Source organism: Nothoprocta perdicaria, unplaced genomic scaffold, assembly GCF_003342845.1.
Source record: "Nothoprocta perdicaria isolate Ctin4 unplaced genomic scaffold, notPer1 scaffold_1066, whole genome shotgun sequence".
NCBI classification, from domain to species: Eukaryota; Metazoa; Chordata; class Aves; order Tinamiformes; family Tinamidae; genus Nothoprocta; species Nothoprocta perdicaria.
Window position 1 is genome coordinate 1 of NW_020454168.1, and position 830 is coordinate 830.

General features: G+C 62.6%; 1 protein-coding gene across 1 annotated transcript in view; it reads left to right on the top strand.

The window, feature by feature from the left end:
* Positions 1-63: 63 nt before the first annotated feature.
* Positions 64-830, top strand: part of LOC112952329 (E3 ubiquitin-protein ligase HUWE1-like) — a gene marked incomplete at both ends in the record, with an annotated part of 7,109 nt that continues 6,342 nt past the window's right edge. Inside the window, one exon of the mRNA XM_026045168.1 lies at positions 64-220. Within this exon, the coding sequence (XP_025900953.1) occupies positions 64-220 (157 nt within the window). The remainder of the gene's footprint in view (positions 221-830) is intronic.

The following is an 830-nucleotide window of genomic DNA, read 5'->3' on the forward strand; positions in this document are numbered from 1 at the left end:
GTCCCCATCCCTGGTGTCCCCATCCCCGGTGTCCCCACGTGGCCTCTCACGCCGTCCCCGCAGGTGCTCACGTCGCACTCGTGCTCCGAGGAGGGCCTGGAGGACGCGGCCAACGTGCTGCTGCAGCTGTCGCGCGGCGACGCCGCCACGCGCGACACCGTCCTGCGCCTGCTGCTCAGCGGCGCCCGCCAGCTGGGCGCCACGCTCTGCCGCCAGATCGGTGAGTGGCGCCGCCCGCGGCCGCGTGGCTTTGGGGACCTCCAAGAGGAGCCTCCGTGACCTCATAGGGCACCTGGGCACMTCTAGATGGACTTTGGAGGCCTCCAAGAGGAGCCTCCATGACCTCACGGGGCACCCGGGYACATCTAGATGGGTTTGGAGACCTCCAAGAGGAACCTCCACAACCTCATRGGGCACCCAGTCACATCTAGATGGGTTTTGGAGACCTCCACAGGAGCCTCCACAACCTCATGGGGCACCCAGTCACATCTAGGTGGGCTTTGGGGACCTCCAGAGATGCCTCCACAGGCTCACAGGGTATCTGGTCACATCTAGATGGGTTTTGGGGACCTCCAGAAGAGCCTCCACAACCTAATGGGGTACTCAGTCACACCTGGGTGGGTTTTGGAGACCTCCAAGAGGAGCCTCCACAGCCTCCCTGGGCAGCCCGTTCCRTCTCTCCCATCCAAGTTCCTCTTCCCATCCAAGTYCCTCCTCTCATCCACRTTCCTCCTCCCATCCAAGTTTCTCTACCCATTCAACTTCTTCCATCCAAGTTCCTCCTCCCATCCAACTTCCTCCATCCATGTTCCTCCTCCCATCCCCGTTCC